Source organism: Eurytemora carolleeae, unplaced genomic scaffold, assembly GCF_000591075.1.
Source record: "Eurytemora carolleeae unplaced genomic scaffold, Eaff_2.0 scaffold415, whole genome shotgun sequence".
In the NCBI taxonomy this organism is placed as follows: Eukaryota; Metazoa; Arthropoda; class Copepoda; order Calanoida; family Temoridae; genus Eurytemora; species Eurytemora carolleeae.
The window spans coordinates 174991-188744 of NW_019396314.1; the positions used below are offsets into that span (position 1 = coordinate 174991).

A 13754-nucleotide genomic window follows, 5' to 3' on the forward strand; every position below is an offset into this window, starting at 1 on the left:
GAGCCGCAACTAATTCTTAATTTTTGCATTCTACCAATATTCTCTTCCGAGCCGCTTCTAATCTTTAAATTTTGCATTTTCCTAATCAATTCTTCCGAGCCGCTTCTAATCCTTAACTTTCCCATTCTACTAATAACCTCTTCCGAGCCGCTTTGTAATACTCATTTATAACATTTGTGCCAGGTTCACAACGGTCCTCTTAGGTCAAAGCTCACTTTGTGTTCCAGCGTTATTTAAGCACCTTTTTTTCAAATTAATTCTAAGCTAAAATATTTTTTAAACCTACAATTTACTCATAATTATGGTAAAAGAGGTTAAAACTTAAATGTAAAAAGATATTTTTTATTTAAATGAACTCTGATCATCTCTGTCTTTCTAAACAAAATACTTGTTTTTGATTTTGATTTGAATTTTTATCTTAAAACAGCACTGTGCTTAAATTCCTAAACAAGTTTTTAAAAGGTGTAGATTGATGCAACATGTTGATAATTCAGGGTGTTTATTATCAACACAATAGTCTCAAATATAAATTGTTCTGATCTTTAAAATATAAATTATGAAATCTTTCCATCCCGTGTGTTTCCGGGCATTTGTAATTTATCAATGTTTAAATTAAATTAATTCACAAATTTTAAAATGTAATATATTGAGAGTCCACGAGCTCAGTTAAAGGGAAACCCTGCACATGCTTTAAAAGTTCTTGCATAGCAACAGATGAGCTTTAAAGAAAAAGTTTACGATGTTCGACGATTTTTAACTTTTAATTTAATTTGTTTACATCATGAAAACCGGATTTTTGTGGGTGTCATGTTGTCATCGTTCATTTCAAGGATGTTCAACACACAAAGTACATATCCTTGATTTCTTCTAAAAATATAAACTTTAAGCTGTTTAGAATTTTATCGTTTTTTTTTCAATTTAATATTTTGGGATCAGCTGTTTGAAATCCCCCAGAATTTATACTGGGAACATATTAAAATTTTCAATCAGGATTAGATGATAACCCCCCCCCTGATAATAAAAGCCAATACTTTTTCAGGTGGGGGCTTACCTCCGTAGTTCACCCCCCCCCCCTAATATCCCCCACACTGCAATACTTTTCCAGGTGGGGGCTTACCCCCGTAGTTCACCCCCCCCCCTAATATCCCCCACACTGCAATGCGTGATTTTATGTAGGTAGACGGATGAGTCGCGTCTGCCTTTCTACCCTTTTAAGGGATAATATTCCTCACAATGTCTCAGAAACTGTTTTTTTTTTAATTTCAAGTTTAGAATTGTTTAAACCCTTTTAGTTTAAGTTGTATAAAGATTATCACTAAGATTAAACTTCACTCGGAAAAAGTTTAATATATTTAAGTTTAACAAAAGTGAAGAACTAGAAATCTGCGAATAGAAATTTAAAATTATTTTTTTTGCAACTCCCTTGGCTTGAAAGAGAAATCCCGGTCCTAGCTAGGCTCAGTTCAGTTTGAGAGTTTTCAGTTTTAGGTGCATAAGCATTGCATGTCTACTTTCTAGCTATATATAAAACCCTAACAAACAATTACACGCCTTACTTTTTATTCTTTTTCTTTACTTTCATTTATCAACATTTAAGTTTTCAACATTATTTCAATCAATTTTCTTTATTTGATTTCTAATCTAATCTAATCTAATATTTTATTTTTCCGTTGAAAATATGACAGTTTAAGCATAAAAATAACATATCTATATGATTTCTATTCATTTTCGTCGGATGGAGAGCAGCAATAGCAGGACTGTGTTCAAGTTGGTATCCTGGCAGTTTACCATGCATGGTGAAAATTAAAACTACTTCGTTTGACTGTTTTTCATGATTTCTTGTCCTTGGATTTTGATTTGGATATATTTTCTAATATTGGAGTAATTTGGGGTGGGGTAAAAGCGTTAGCTCATTGACGTTAAGCGTTCTAGTCCACAGTCAGTAACTAGATTGGTGTCCAGACTGGTGTTCACGGGTTCGATTCCCGTACTCCAAATAAACCTGTGGTTTCAAAAATATCTGAAGCCGACATCTTGTTATGCAATTATGACCACATAATGGATGTAGGAGGATAGAGGGGCGGCTGTCAACAACTTTCGCAGCGAACGGGTGTGTGCTTTCTACTCAACAGAAGACAGAGGCTTTAAGTGGATGATCCAAGTAAAATGATAATGAAGAGAGGAAAGGTGTACAAGCAGGAAGAGTCTATGGTTGCCCGCTAGGTACCTGGAGGTATCCAATCAGGGGTTACAAATTACTGGGAGCAATGAGTGTGATGTTTCCTATATGTAAGGCACCTGGGCCTCATTCCAGTATATGCGAAGAATTCCTGCACTCTATTATTCTCAGGCCTAAGATGCCCTTAGGCAGCTGGAATATTGTCAACCCTCTCCTGAGGATGAATGAAGCGTGGATGGATGAATGTGCTGCCAGATTACAACCTCTGTAGAATAATATAAACCCAAACAACACCAAACTTTCGCAACAGAAAAATTCCGAGATTTGATCTTAACAACCCGATCATATCCTGTGATTATAAAATTAAATTAAAAATATTTTTGAATTCATTCCATTTACATTTTCTACTTCCTATTATAAAAAATGTTTAAAATATTTAAAGGATGAAGACCATCCTAAAATTAAAAAAGACTAAAAAATAAAATTGAATATAAGATGATTCATCGAGTTATTAATCAATCAATTAATTAATTTATCAAATAAATTAAATAAATTAAAAAAACAGATTATTGATTTGTTATATATAAAAAGATATACTGTTTTTTTTCAGAGAAAATGGGGAACATTCTTTCTTTTCTTTTCCCAGAGAAGGGTCAACTCCCTCAACCTTCTCCATCCTCTTCATCTCAGGTAATTATCCTTCCTCATCCTTCCTCATCCTTATTCAACCTTCTTTACCCTCTTTATCTCAGGTAATTATCCTTCCTCATCCTTCTCAATCCTCTTTATCTCAGATAATTATCCTTCATCATCATCCTTCCTCATCCTTCCTCTTCATCTCAGGTAATTATCCTTCATCATCCTTCCTCATCCTTACTCATCCTTCTTCAACCTTCTGCATCCTCTTTATCTCAGGTAATTATCCTTCCTCATCCTTTCTCACCCTTCTTCATCCTCTCTGTCTCAGTTTAGTATTTTTCATCATCATCCTTTCTCATCCATCTTCATCCTTTTTAATCCTTCCTCATACTTCCTCATCTTTCCTCATTCTTCCTCATCTTTCCTCATTCTTCCTCATCTTTCCTCATTCTTCCTTATTCTTCCTCACCCTTCCTCATCCTTCCTCATACATCCTTATCCATCCCTAATTCTTCATCCTTTCCTCATTACTCGTCCTTTCCACCCTTTCCTTACTTTCTCATAACAATCTCATCCTATCATTCTCTCTGCATTTTCTCTTCATTTTTAATACTTTCTTCCTTTCTTTTCCAATCTTCATATACTTCCATTCGTATACCTTTTTTCTATCTTATCCTATACTTTGATTATCAAAATCCGAGAAACAAAGCTTACAGTTCCCCGTTGGATATTCAGTTTAATTTGACATCATTGTCAAACTGCTAACCACAACTATTTTTGTACCTGGTCTTGGATTGATTAAACTATTTTTGTACCAGGTCTTGGATTGATTAAACTATTTTTGTACCTGGTCTTTGATTGATTTAACTATTTTTGTACCTGGTCTTGGATTGATTTAACTATTTTTGTGCCTGGTCTATGATTGATTTAACTATTTTTGTACCTGGTCTATGATTGATTTAATTATTTTTGTATCTGGCCTTGGATTGATTTAACTATTTTTGTACCTGGTCTTGGATTGATTTAACTATTTTTGTACCTGGTCTATGATTGATTTAACTATTTTTGTACCTGGTCTATGATTGATTTAACTATTTTTGTACCTGGTCTTGGATTCATTTAACTATTTTTGTACCTGGTCTTGCATTGATCAAACTATTTTTGTACCTGGTCCATGATTGATTTAACTATTTTTGTACCTGGTCCATGATTGATTTAACTATTTTTGTACCTGGTCTATGATTGATTTAATTATTTTTGTATCTGGCCTTGGATTGATTTAACTATTTTTGTACCTGGTCTTGGATTGATTTAACTATTTTTGTACCTGGTCTTGGATTGATTTAACTATTTTTGTACCTGGTCTTGGATTGATTAAACTATTTTTGTACCAGGTCTTGGATTGATTAAACTATTTTTGTACCTGGTCTTTGATTGATTTAACTATTTTTGTACCTGGTCTTTGATTGATTTAACTATTTTTGTACCTGGTCTTGGATTGATTAAACTATTTTTGTACCTGGTCTTTGATTGATTTAACTATATTTGTACCTGGTCTTGGATTGATTTAACTATTTTTGTACCTTGTCTTGGATTGATTAAACTATTTTTGTACCTGGTCTTTGATTGATTTAACTATTTTTGTACCTGGTCTATGATTGATTTAACTATTTTTGTACCTGGTCTTGGATTGATTAAAGATTTTTAGGTTAAAAAGATCCCAAAATCGTTTAAAAATTGGCTTAAAAACCAATATTTTCTCAACCCAATTCCGTATTATTTTATTAAATTTTATTAACGGGTTTCCATACATAAACCAGCAGGCCAATAATATGAAGTGGCCAGATAGTACGATAAAGGAAGGGTATAGGAAGATATCGTGGTCACAAGGGGGATAGCATTTTTTTTAATAGTAATTTCCTGTTAGTAAGATAGTCATCGAATAAACTTGGGTTGTCGAATTAAAATACAACATTGATCAGAAAGAGACATGTTTAGATAATTATTTATATTTAGGATGAAAGTTCCCTGGTTACTGGTGTTTCCTCTTCACAAGATCCTCCCGCTGATCCTGAACTGGTTTCCGAAGCAATTGCATTTGAAAAACCGGTTCCAGAGCCAGTTGAAGAGCCGGCTTCAGCAGCTGTTCAAGATCCCGTTCAAGAACCAGTTCCTGAACTCGTTCAAAAAACAGTTCCTGAGTCTGTTCAAGAACCAGTTCTGGTTCCTGGGCCAGTACCAGAACCAGAAGTGGTTCCTGTCCAAATTGACGTAGAAGATGATGATATAGAAATCATTGGAAATATATCTGATAAAGGCGAAAACATTATGGATTCTGCTCCTTTGATTGAAGATACACCCATTAAGGAAGATTATCCTGTGTTTGTTAAAGAAGATTCTCCTGCGCCCGTTAAAGAAGATTCTCCTGCCCCTGTAAAGGAAGATTCTCCTGTGCCCGTTAAAGAAGAACCTGTGGTTTCAAAAATATCTGAAGCCGACATCTTGTTATGCAATTATGACCACATAATGGATGTAGGAGGATAGAGGGGCGGCTGTCAACAAATTTGTTAAAGAAGATTCTCCTGCCCCTGTAAAGGAAGATTCTCCTGTGCCCGTTAAAGAAGATTCTCCTGTCCCTGTTAAGGAAGATTCTCCTGTGCCCGTTCACGAAGATTCTCCTGCCCCTGTTAAAGAAGATTCTCCTGTGCACGCAAAAGAAGATTCTCCTTCCCCTGTTAAAGAAGATTCTCCTGTGCATGCAAAAGAAGATTCTCCTTCCCCTGTTAAGGAAGATTCTCCTGTGCCCGTTAAGGAAATTGATCAAGGAGTTGAAACTACTAACAACCCTGATGTTGAAATAATTGACTTTAATGAAGATGATTCAAATGTAGCAATCACTGCGCCGAATATAGAACCTTATCCTGAATTTGTTAAAGCAGACTCTCCTAACCCTGTTAAATCAGATTCTCCTGAACCTGTTAAAGCAGATTCCCCTGAACCCTTTAAAACAGAATCTCCTGAGCCAGTTAAAGCAGACTCTCCCGAGCCTATTAAAGCAGATTCTCCTGAGCCCGTTAAGGAAGACTCTATTGAACCTGTTAAAGCAGATTACCCTGAACCCATTAAAGCAGACTCCCCTGAACCCGTTAAAGCAGACTCTCCGGACCCGGTCAAAGTAGACTCTCCGGAACCGGTCAAAGTAAACTCTTCGGAGCCTGTTAAACTAGGCTCTCCTGAACCCGTTAAAGTAGACTCTCCGGAGAATGATGATGACTCATCAAAAGCCTCAATTGTGAAACTGAGAGATTTCTTGAGTGACCCAGTTGATGATGTTGAGATAATCGGGAGTATTGACGAGAATGAAACTAATGAAAATGGCCTGCCAAGATTGGATAATTGAAGCGGAACTGAATACTTGATGTGATTTAGCTTGCAGTGTCAATTCAGTTTAACTGCACAATAAATAAAAACATAACTAAATAATGCAATTAAACGTGTACAGTAAAGTTTACATTGGAAACTTGGAACATGTACTGTATAATTAATAAAATGAAACCTAAAGTTGAAATGTATTACTCTCCAGTTATTAAACATGCGCACAGTTACTCATTTCTATTTCCAATTTCCTATTAAATAGAACATAATTTAATTTAAAAATGCTTTTGATGAAGGTATGGGCATTGTTTTCATTGTCTTAAAATAATCTGAGATAAATATGACATATCAAAATCCGAGCATACAGTATATTTAGAAATAGGATATAGATCTCCGATCTATGTCAAGCCTTTTAAAAGCCAAATAACCTGAGGCCGAATTTAAAGAATTTGAGCCGCGGCTTAAATATGGTTGGTTCAAATTAAAATTGTATCAAATGTTTCAAGATTTAAGCCGGCGCTTAATTTAAACCGGGTTTTGGCGGATTTAAGCCTTGGCTCAAATTCTTTAAATTCGGCCTCTGGAAAACTTAAAAATTGACCTCAAAGTTAAGGTGAAACTATTTTATCGAAAATATCAAAACCTTTCTGAACCAGCAAAATATCCTACAGTAGCAAATTAAAAGCAACATTTGTAAGAGAAAAAATTGAAAAAATCTGAACTTGTAATTGACGATTCAAAAACAGCATTCGCAAAGAAAGGTCCATTTTATAAATGTTTTAGTATCAAACTGTGGTTCTTGAACCGCTGAACAGTGAACACCGCTCATTCTTCTGTTTTTCGATCTTTCAAAAATTGTTTTATTTATGGGTTTTATCAAAAAGTGCCAAAGTGTTTCATCTTAACTCAGTGCTTTGATACTTGATAGTGGATAATACAAAGAGCTGATGAAAGTGTTGCCATTTATATATTTTTGGATTTCACACTTTCTTATGATATATTCATAGCTCTTTTATCAAACCAATGTTATACTCCAACTTTTCTGAATTAGTAGTGTCACTGTGTCATAAATGTAAGAACTTTTTTTCTAAATTTGAAAAATAGAAATAATTCAAAATATAAAATTTCAGGTTTCATAAAGGTTATCGCCGTCGGTAATTGAGGTCAAATGTTTTTTTTAATATCTTTAAGAACTATTGTTTTAACACATGTCCCATTAAAAAAAACTACATTTGGTCTAAAATGTATTTACTGTATTAACTTATTTGAATCTGGAAGCATTGAATTATTTGGGTGATTCAAAAATATGTAATTTACATAACTTAGTCTGATGTTATCCACAAATTTTAATATTTTTAATAAAGATTTGTACAAAAGTGTTTCAGATCGTCGTCGAATTCCCAAAATTTCAAATCCCCGTATACATATACTACAAATGGAAAGATGGACAAATTTACAAATCAAAACATAAGATTATAAAGTGATAACCAGAAAACTCTGGAAAAGGAAGACGACATTAAAGAAATACTGAAGTTCATTTGATGTTGTTACAAAGCAAATTGCTTTACTAGTAAGTGATTAAATAATTGACTGAGTAAAATAGGCCTGTATACACTGCACAATTGCTGTGCTGCATCATCATTGGACTATTTAAAGTCATAACTTGAGTCTAAAATTCGAATTCCTATTTCAGAGTTTTCTGGTTATCACTGTACAATGTACATGACACTAAATATATTTATGTACACATTTACAAACTTTAAGAGTTAACCAGAAAATATGTAACTATAGATTGTCATGGTACTATTAGATTGTCAAGGTAACTATAGATTGTCAAAGTAACTATATGATTGTCAAGGTAACTATGGATTGTCAGGGTAACTATGAACTGTCAGGGTTACTATGGATTGTCAAGGTTACTATGGATTGTCAAGGTAACTATGGATTGTCAGGGTAACTATGGATTTTCAAGGTAACTATAGATTGTCAAGGTAACTATGTTTTGTTAGGGTAACTATGGATTGCCAGGGTAACTATGGATTGTCAAGGTAACTATGGATTGTCAAGGTAACTATGGATTGTCAGGGTAACTATGGATTGTCAGGGTTACTATTGATTGTAAAGGTTACTATGGATTGTCAAGGTAACTATGGATTGTCAGGGTAACTTTGGATTGTAAGGGTAACTATGGATTGTCAAGGTAACTATGGATTGTCAAGGTAACTATGGATTGTCAAGGTAACTATAGATTGTCAAGGTAACTATGGATTGTCAGGGTAACATATATGGATTGTCAAGGTAACTATTGATTGTCAGGGTAACTATGGATTGTCAAGGTAACTATGGATTGTCAAGGTAACTATGGATTGTCAAGGTAACTATAAATAGCCTTGGTAACTATATGGATGGATAATCATGGTAACTACAGGATTGTTTAAGTAACTATGGAAACATGGTAACTAAATGATTGTCTAAGTAACTATGGAAACATGGTAACTACAGGATTGTTTAAGTAACTATGGAAACATGGTAACTACAGGATTGTTTAAGTAACTATGGAAACATGGTAACTACAGGATTGTTTAAGTATCTATGGAAACATGGTAACTACAGGATTGTTTAAGTAACTATGGAATCATGGTAACTTCGATTAAAAAATAAGAAAATTATTAATGATTAGCATAGTATGTAGTTATGTGAAAGAATTTCAAATTGATCAAATTCCAATCAGACTTTTTTTTGCCTTCAACAATTATTTTATAATAAAATCAAAAAATGTTTAACTCTATACAGCAATTCAGACTAATATTGTGTACTACAGATTAAATTATGTCAACTTCAGAAATGGTTAAACCATTTAGAATAGTACAATTTAAACCTTTGTGTAAGAAAAGATGACGTCTTTTCCCTCCAAGAAATCTGCAAGACATTTATTAGTCTTTTCAAGTTTGATGTTGGAAATAAAACATGAATTCCCATATTTGAAGAATACATTTGCAAATAAATCGAAGAAGTTTCACACACACAATACAGTCCCTTTAAATAAAATAATGTACTAATCATTGAGAAACAAAAATTATAAACTAAAGGTGAAGCATTGACGTCATTAAAAATGCATTTTCTCTTCAGAATTGAGAATGTCAAGTTTAAACTTCATTCTTTTGTGGATATTGGAGAGAATGCGTTTTCAACTTTAAAGGGACTATAGATGTAATTTCAAGTAGCATGTCCGATTCAGAATAGTACTTTTTAAACCACTATCGGAGACCCAATGATCCTTGATTAAATAAGCAAAAAGTTGGAGATATTGATTTTTTCTCTCTAAACTTGACTTATGAATTTATATGCATCAGATATCTTTCTGATATGTAAACGGCGATATCTTGTTCCTTTCTATCATAAAAGAAGCTTTAAAGGGAGTGACCGGCAATGTATGGTAGTTGAACTGAGAATGTAGTATTGTGGAGAATTTTTTAGGAATCATTTGAGAACTTTTAGACGTTTTACGGAGCATATTTGTTAAGCAAGAGCGAAAATTTAATCTTTAAAATCCTCATAAATTGTTCATTTTTGAGGGATAATTTTGAGAATTGGTTTTTGAAAAATCATTCAATAACGACGACGAAAAATGTAGTTCTACAGTAAACTAATTAGTTGTTTAGGAACAGGTTGAGAAAATAAAAATCAACTAATATCACCAAAAATAAGTAATCTTATTCAGTTTTTGGTTTCTGTAATATTTCATTGTTCACACACATTTTCTATAAATTTTCTGGAATTTTTATTGAAAAGACGACATTTGAAGATTTTAAAGAAATCTGCGAACAAATTCGTAAAGTATAAGAAATTCAATATAATGATGAAAAACAAATAAAACATTGATTTCTGGAGAAAATTTCAATCGGGAAATATGTTCCAAAATATATAATTAGTTTACTGTAGAAATTTCTTTACATTTCTAATCTTTAATTATTTAATAACTTTTTTAAATCGATTATCAAAACGTAACAATCCGAATGGATGATTTAGAACGTCGACTTTACACTCAAACTCAGTAATTATACATCATTAAAACGTTTTGAATGTCCTAAATGAAACTTTTAAAAAAAGTCTCCACAATGCTACATTCTCAGTTCAACTACCATTCATTGCCGGTCACTCTCTTTCAGGCTACCGATTAAATATGTTCACTTGAATTGTCCACAGACCCTGTAGACTATAGAAGCGTATAATACTTCATTATTCTATGGAAAGTGTTACTGTCAATAATCTTGAAGGTCTCGGGCTTAAAAGAGTTATAAACTTGTTTGATCCTTGTCACCAAACCCACCACCTTGTACTTCAAATATTCTTTGACCTGAAACATTTAAATGTTATTTATAAAAAATACAATAAATAGGTTTAAAAAAAGCTTAGAAACCCAGCTTTGCCTGGAATAAATTCTCTGTAAAAGTAAACGCTCTCATCCTGGAATTTACTACTGAGTTCGACCAAAATAGAAATAAATTTCATTAAATACATTATGCATGTTCTTCAATTTTCATGTTGCAGTAAGTCAAAGGAATTGAGTTTTTGCACACAAACTCTGATTTTCTAATCCTGATATCTTTACAATCCAATCTCGTAAACCTTAGATACTTTAAACTATGAATTCTGTTAGGTTGAATATTCTAAGCTTGAAATATTAAAGGTTTAAACCATTCTGTTGCACAGATATAAGCATTCGAAAATTTGAGTTTGCGGCAAAAACTAAATTTCTTTGGTTTCTATAGAAAAATCTTGATCTCACAAACATCTTATCCTTCAATTTTTTATGAAATTTAAGTTAATATGAGGAAAGATGTGTTTGAAAGGTTAGTATTATTAGGGTTTACAGCGAAATGAGAACACTTTGCATTTTCTCGCATTTTCGTTTTTTTTTGGGGGGGGGGGGAAGTTGGCATTTTTTTACTCTAAATTTAAAATGTATATTTGAAAATAGGTGAACAACCTCTTTAAATGGTAGAACAAAGAGTAAAAGAAAACTTAGATTTCCAGACTATTTTTAAGTTGAAAGAAATTCATATTTCAATAACTTTTATGCCTGTGCGTTCATAGTATTTCTTTGAAACAATTCGAGGTTAAAAGAACAAAATTTACATTTCCGAGAAATTTAATGAGGATTAAAAATACTTTTAATGATTTTAATAAAGATCTAACTTAATTTTTTATTAAAATATTAATCAATAAATTTGATATAAACATATTTATAATAATTAATACTTTTAGATTTTTTCGATAATCCGAGCGGAACAGGTTAATGTGTAAAAAACTCAACCTTTATTTTGAAGAAATTCTCAATAAGTTGAAATCATTTTTTAGAAACACCGATAGAAATAAAAAAGATACTGATTAATTGAAAACTGTTTTTGGATTCATCCTTAGTTTTGAAAAGCAATAGGAAACGTAACAGGGAATAAAATATGCATTATTGCCCTAAATTGTCTAGGATAATAACTATTTATAACCCTCGTCGAGAACCCTGGAGAAAAAGAAATGTTTTTGGCGAAAATACTTTACAAGCCCCCTTCTACCAGTAGGGTTATAAATAATGTTATGCCCTGGAAAGAAAGAAGTATGAATTTAAATGTTAACACTATCAAAATAAATAAATACACAAAAATGGCACGTTAATTATATAACATGTAATATAAAGTTTAAACTTTTAAAAAGTACATATTTAAGAAAATTCCAATTATTAATTCTGGAAGATGAATGCGGGAACTTCATAGCAAAAAATGCACAAATATTGAAAGGTGTACTCAGCTGGGGTGATATTTTACTTTTAAACACATAAAAAAGTGAAATCAGCTGGGAATATATGGGTTTCAGGATATGTTCACCATAGATTAAAAAGAGGCCACCCAGGGCATAAACAGTATTGATTAAAAGTATATTAAATTAGATTAAATTAAACACACTCTCAGACAAATTAGATGTAATTACAATGTCTATTAGATTGGTGTTCGAGGAAAAATACTTTTTTTTCTTTCTTATTTCTTTTGAAGGCACATTTTTAAAAGTAAAGTATAATTTTTAGTAAAAGATAATTTACGTTCTTAAAGTCACAAATTAAGCTATTTAAATGGGATTATACAATTGTAATTGTAATTATGGAAAAAAGTGGGGTTTTTTGAGGTTTTTACCAAAGAACAAGTGTGTAAACTGTAGATTATCATGTCATAAAGACATTTATATTTGAATAAATAAATTTTCATTCATCAGAAAAATACTTTATTTGCCTCAGGCTTAATTGCTTTATAACATTTATCTTGATTTTATTTTCAGATTGTTCTTTATGGATATATATTGTGTTAAAGAAAATAATTTCCGTTTCAGAAATCAAACAATTCATTGTAATTGTACTCTTGCAGTTTGCACAAAACTTTGAAGAAAAAACTAAAATTCTGCAACTAGAAAATGTTTTCAATTCTTACAACTACCTATGACGTAAATTATGACATATTTTCATAGGGAAGATAAATACCAAACAATAAAGAAACTCCAAAAAACATTATCAGTGTGTTACACTTTGTATATCTTTAGGAAATGATATTCTCGCGGAATTACGCGAATTTTTACGTAAATGCGCGAAATTACGCGGAGTTGCATGATATTTAAAGTGCTTGTAATTGAGCGCAAGTAAAGTACATCACAAATAATCGATGTCAGAGCCCAAAGACAATTAAAGTTGACAAAACGAACAGATTCTGACAAAATTACAAATAACTAACAGATAAAAAATATTCCCAATATTATATACGCTTGGTACATCATGAATAAAATATATGAAATCTTAGTCGGATTATTTGTTTCAAATCAGTTTTTAACGATCAATATTATAAAGCAGATTTTTTTTAAACAATTGTAAATTTTGTTAAACCAAATGTAAATCTGTGAGCATTTCTATAGCAGTAAATTTCTTAAATGAGCTAGTTTTTGAAAGGTGTATGATGATGAAGAAAAATTTCTCAAAACTAAGGAATTTTTAGAAAAGACGACATTTGTGACCAATAAAAAATCTTTTTTGTCAGTGAAAAGCTGAGACTGTTTTTATTTTAAAATATTTTATGAAACATTTTTTTATTCTGCATTTTCAGTTTCTTCAAAAATCTCTAAACTTTCAGGCATTTAATTGCAATTTCTAACAATTCTTATAATTCACTTTAGAAATTACGTGGTATAATAGCTATTGTTACAATCAATAAAGAAATAACTTACCATGAATCAGTATGTGTATCTGGGAGGGCTTCTGTTGAAGGATGAATTCGGTTGAAAAATATTTTTCAATATTTCCAGTTTCCAGTTGATTTTGGCGGATACAGCTTGTACAAGGCTATCCAAGGGATTAAAGGAATCAGGTCTAAACAGTGTATATATTCATACAGAGTTACTTACAAAATACAGGTTCTCCACAAAGTATAAGACTCTAAAGACGACCTAAAACTCTTAAAATATGTCGATTTCGATGTTACATTAAGTCTTCTGTTTTGATTGAAGCCCTTTTATTGCTTATGATTTG

At 32.1% G+C, this 13754-nt stretch overlaps 1 protein-coding gene across 1 annotated transcript; it reads left to right on the top strand.

The window, feature by feature from the left end:
* The first annotated feature begins 2757 nt into the window (after positions 1-2757).
* Positions 2758-6386, top strand: LOC111700746 (cell surface glycoprotein 1). Its single transcript, XM_023471781.1, has 3 exons — positions 2758-2869; positions 4835-5213; positions 5395-6386. Exons 1-3 carry the CDS (start codon positions 2795-2797, stop codon positions 6216-6218), a joined length of 1278 nt encoding a protein of 425 aa, XP_023327549.1. The 5' UTR covers positions 2758-2794; the 3' UTR covers positions 6219-6386.
* The last annotated feature ends 7368 nt before the right edge of the window (positions 6387-13754 follow it).

What these genes read in the sequence shown, in the direction of transcription:
- LOC111700746 (XM_023471781.1), top strand. Translation starts at nt 2,795, where the DNA reads ATGGGGAACATTCTTTCTTTTCTTTTCCCAGAGAAGGGTCAACTCCCT. An exon ending in CTCCATCCTCTTCATCTCAG is followed by an intron (nt 2,870 to 4,834) that starts GTAATTATCCTT and finishes ATTTATATTTAG; the next exon opens with GATGAAAGTTCCCTGGTTAC. An exon ending in TCCTGTGTTTGTTAAAGAAG is followed by an intron (nt 5,214 to 5,394) that starts ATTCTCCTGCGC and finishes TTGTTAAAGAAG; the next exon opens with ATTCTCCTGCCCCTGTAAAG.